The sequence below is a fragment of the Myotis davidii genome, unplaced genomic scaffold, assembly GCF_000327345.1.
Source record: "Myotis davidii unplaced genomic scaffold, ASM32734v1 scaffold609, whole genome shotgun sequence".
Taxonomy (NCBI): domain Eukaryota; kingdom Metazoa; phylum Chordata; class Mammalia; order Chiroptera; family Vespertilionidae; genus Myotis; species Myotis davidii.
Window position 1 is genome coordinate 2,246,685 of NW_006300164.1, and position 3,403 is coordinate 2,250,087.

The 3,403-nt window shown below is 64.9% G+C and overlaps 1 protein-coding gene across 1 annotated transcript in view; it reads right to left on the reverse strand.

Moving 5' to 3' along the window:
• Window positions 1-3,403, reverse strand: part of LOC102761370 (collagen alpha-1(V) chain-like) — an 89,263-nt gene that overhangs the window by 34,976 nt on the left and 50,884 nt on the right. Inside the window, exons 13-16 of the mRNA XM_015572366.1 lie at window positions 2,846-2,953; window positions 1,206-1,313; window positions 240-293; window positions 70-123 (exon numbers count right to left, since the gene is read on the reverse strand). Of these exons, the coding sequence (XP_015427852.1) occupies window positions 70-123; window positions 240-293; window positions 1,206-1,313; window positions 2,846-2,953 (324 nt within the window). The remainder of the gene's footprint in view (window positions 1-69; window positions 124-239; window positions 294-1,205; window positions 1,314-2,845; window positions 2,954-3,403) is intronic.

Below are 3,403 nucleotides of genomic sequence, written 5' to 3' on the forward strand. Positions count from 1 at the left end.
AGCACTGCCTCCTGCTGCCCGCGGCGGAGCGGTCGTGGGGTCTGAGCGGCCGGGACCGCAGATACTCACCGAGGGGCCCGGCTGCCCGATGGGGCCTTGAGGACCCGTGGGCCCCGGCGGACCCTGTGGGAACAGACAGACACGGCTGCTTCTGGAGCCACAGCTGCGGCCCCGGGAGAGGCCGGCGGAGCAGGTGGGCGTCCGGGTCATCAGCTCCGTGCCCGCCGCGTGGGCCTTACCTGCTCTCCTTTGTCCCCCTTGCTCCCCTTCTGCCCCGGCTCCCCGATCTCTCCCTGTGGGAAGGGGTGGGAGATCCGTCAGCCCCAAACCATTCGGGTCTGATCTGCTCCCCGCGATTCATTTGTCTTGGCGACTGAGAGTAACCGCCTCTCCACAGGGTTCCCAGGAGGACCCGCTTCCGTGTTTTTATTTCCTGTTTAATATGAGAGTTGAAAGCACGAGGCCCCATCTGACGCTACACAGAACCTGAGCCGATTGGAAAAGGCAGTAAAATCCCAATGAAAACATTTACTCCGCCTGTCAGGGTGTCTGACAGCAGCGGACACCTCGATTCTACGCTTGCAGAGAGCCACCCCGTCCCCCCGGGTCTCCGTGGGCGGCTGGCTCCACCACGGACACGCGGCACCGTCTGCAGCGAGCTGACCCCTCGGCAATGTCACCGGGGGTGTGGCATGTGGAATGTTAAGTGGAAGAGCTGAACCCGGCGTCTTCATTAAACAACGTATCAGCTGCCAGCGCCACAGCACGGCGTGGGATCAAGGTATCAGCTGCCAGCGCTGGCCACGGTCACAGCACCGATCAGCAGCCGTGGCCCTAGTGAGTGGGCGGCTAATCCTTCCAGGGCGGTCGTGGTCCAGTGAAGCTCAGTGAAGGGGTGGAATCGGGACTCGGTTTGGGGCATGGACTCCCCGCTCGCTGCCCCCAGCGGCTGGACCCGGCGCGAGAGGGAAGCTGGCCCCACGCTCCCGCGAGCTCGTTAATAAATTACAATATCGATGAGGCCGTCTCAGACATGAAAGGGTACTTGGATCTCGCTTATCACCACTCAGCGTGAGCTATTCCGAAACCACCCATGAACTCAGAGGGAGGGCGCGGTCGCCCTGCCCTGGAGCCCCTGCGTCCCGGCCTCCGACTGGCCAGCAGCCGGCACCGCTCGGGGCAGGAGGGGCCTCGGCTCTCCTTACCTTATCGCCATCTTCTCCGGGGGGGCCCACAGGGCCGGCCGGGCCGGGGAGCCCCACCGGACCCTGGAGACCATCGCGACCAGCGGGGCCTTGTGGGCCTTTCTCGCCCTGACGAGGAGAGAAGACCCACCGTCACACGCAGCTTGTCAGCTCCGCCCCCAGGAGGCCCCGGGCAGGACTCTGGGCAGGACGGTGCCCCGTCCCAGTGGACTTCAGCCAGACCGCCGAGGCCCACCCTCACCACCGCTCCCAAGCAGCACTGCCCCATCCTTGGGGGGGCTGCTTCCACAGAGGGGAAACTGAGGTGCCCATGGTGAGCAGCAGAGCCTGGATCCAAAGCCGGCCCAGCAGGTCCCCGTGCGGAAGCCCCTAAGCCTGGGACCGGGACACTGAGTCCCAGCCTCGCCAACTTCACTAGCCTCGGTTCTCTGCCAACACCCTCCCTGCCCAACATGCATGCACACACGCACACACATTATACACGTGTGCGTGCACACATTACACACACGCACACACACACTCACATTACACACAGTGTACGCATGCACACATGCACACACATTATACCCGTGTGAGCACACACACATTACACACAGTGTCGGGTCTAAATGCCGCCGGCCCTGCAACTGCAACCTCCCCGCGTGCGCCTTTCCTGCCTGTGCCTCCCCGTCAGCTCCCACTGAGCATCTCCCCTCACTGAGCCCCACGCCCAGGCCCTGCCGGGGTCTCCGTGGGGTTCACTGGGACAGGGTGACCGGGGCCCAGAAGAGGCTTCTTATCTTCCCATCACACGTCTCCGCCCTTCTCTCCTCCACACCTGCCCCCGACCACCCAAGGAGGCGCCTGCCCAGAGCCTGGCCCAGATGCCCCAACATGCATGCACACACGCACACACATTATACACGTGTGCGTGCACACATTACACACACGCACACACACACTCACATTACACACAGTGTCGGGTCTAAATGCCGCCGGCCCTGCAACAGGGCGCTCCCCGCGTGCGCCTTTCCTGCCTGTGCCTCCCCCTCAGCTCCCACTGAGCATTCCCCCTCACTGAGCCCCACGCCAGGCCCTGGGACGGGGTGACCGGGGCCCAGAAGAGGCTTCTTATCTTCCCGTCAGCTCCCACTGAGCATCTCCCCTCACTGAGCCCCACGCCCAGGCCCTGCCGGGGTCTCCGTGGGGTTCACTGGGACAGGGTGACCGGGGCCCAGAAGAGGCTTCTTATCTTCCCATCACACGTCTCCGCCCTTCTCTCCTCCACACCTGCCCCCGACCACCCAAGGAGGCGCCTGCCCAGAGCCTGGCCCAGATGAAGGCGGCCCCCGTTTGGACACTGTCCCAGCCCCTGTGCCAGCACGTGTCGGGCACAGATGCGCAGGCGTGACAGGCTGATCTTGCCGGGAGCTGCCCAGCACCCTCCTGCCCAGGAGACCCATGAAAGAACCTGGCCCACTTAGGGCCCAGCCCCCCGGACCTCAGTCAGGACACATCTGGCCCATACACCCACCTGGCACACACTCACCTACCCGAGGACCTCAAACCACCTCCTCCCCCATCCTGCAACCCCCAGGTGAGTGGGAAACCCCCAAGTGAGGGGGTTGGGGGGGTCCCCGGCGCCTCCGAGTGGTACTTACAGGCGCTCCTTTCTCCCCGGCTGGCCCTGGGGGTCCCTGGGGCCCAGGTCTCCCTGGAATGCCAATGGGCCCGGCGGCTCCGGCTGGACCTCTCTCCCCCGGAGATCCCTGGGGTGGGGCAAGAAAGAGGTTCGTTTCCAAGCTCCCCATCTGCACAGACTCCCTCAAGCACTGCGATCCACCACCCCCTCGCTCCAGAGCCCTCAGTGGCTCCCTAGTGCCTTCACAGACTCTTTGGTCCTGCGTTTGGCTCTGCGTTTCTGCCCCCCAACCCGGTAACGGCCTCTCTCCCACAATTCCAAGCACATGCCGCTCCCCGCACCCCAGTGACTGAGAACGTCCCCTTTAAGGGCCTCCTGGAATGACCATCAGTTTAACAGGCAGCAGGTGAGCGCACCTTGACCCCCAGCTCTGGGGTCGGCCTCCCACCTGTGCGGGCTCAGCCCTGCCTCGGCCGCCCCGGGCGTGCGGACAGCCCACCCCTGAGCCCAGCTTAGGGGCCGCGGGCTCCGTCCGCTCCCTCCCGCAGCTCCCGGCCCCTCCCAGCTGCCACGCGGC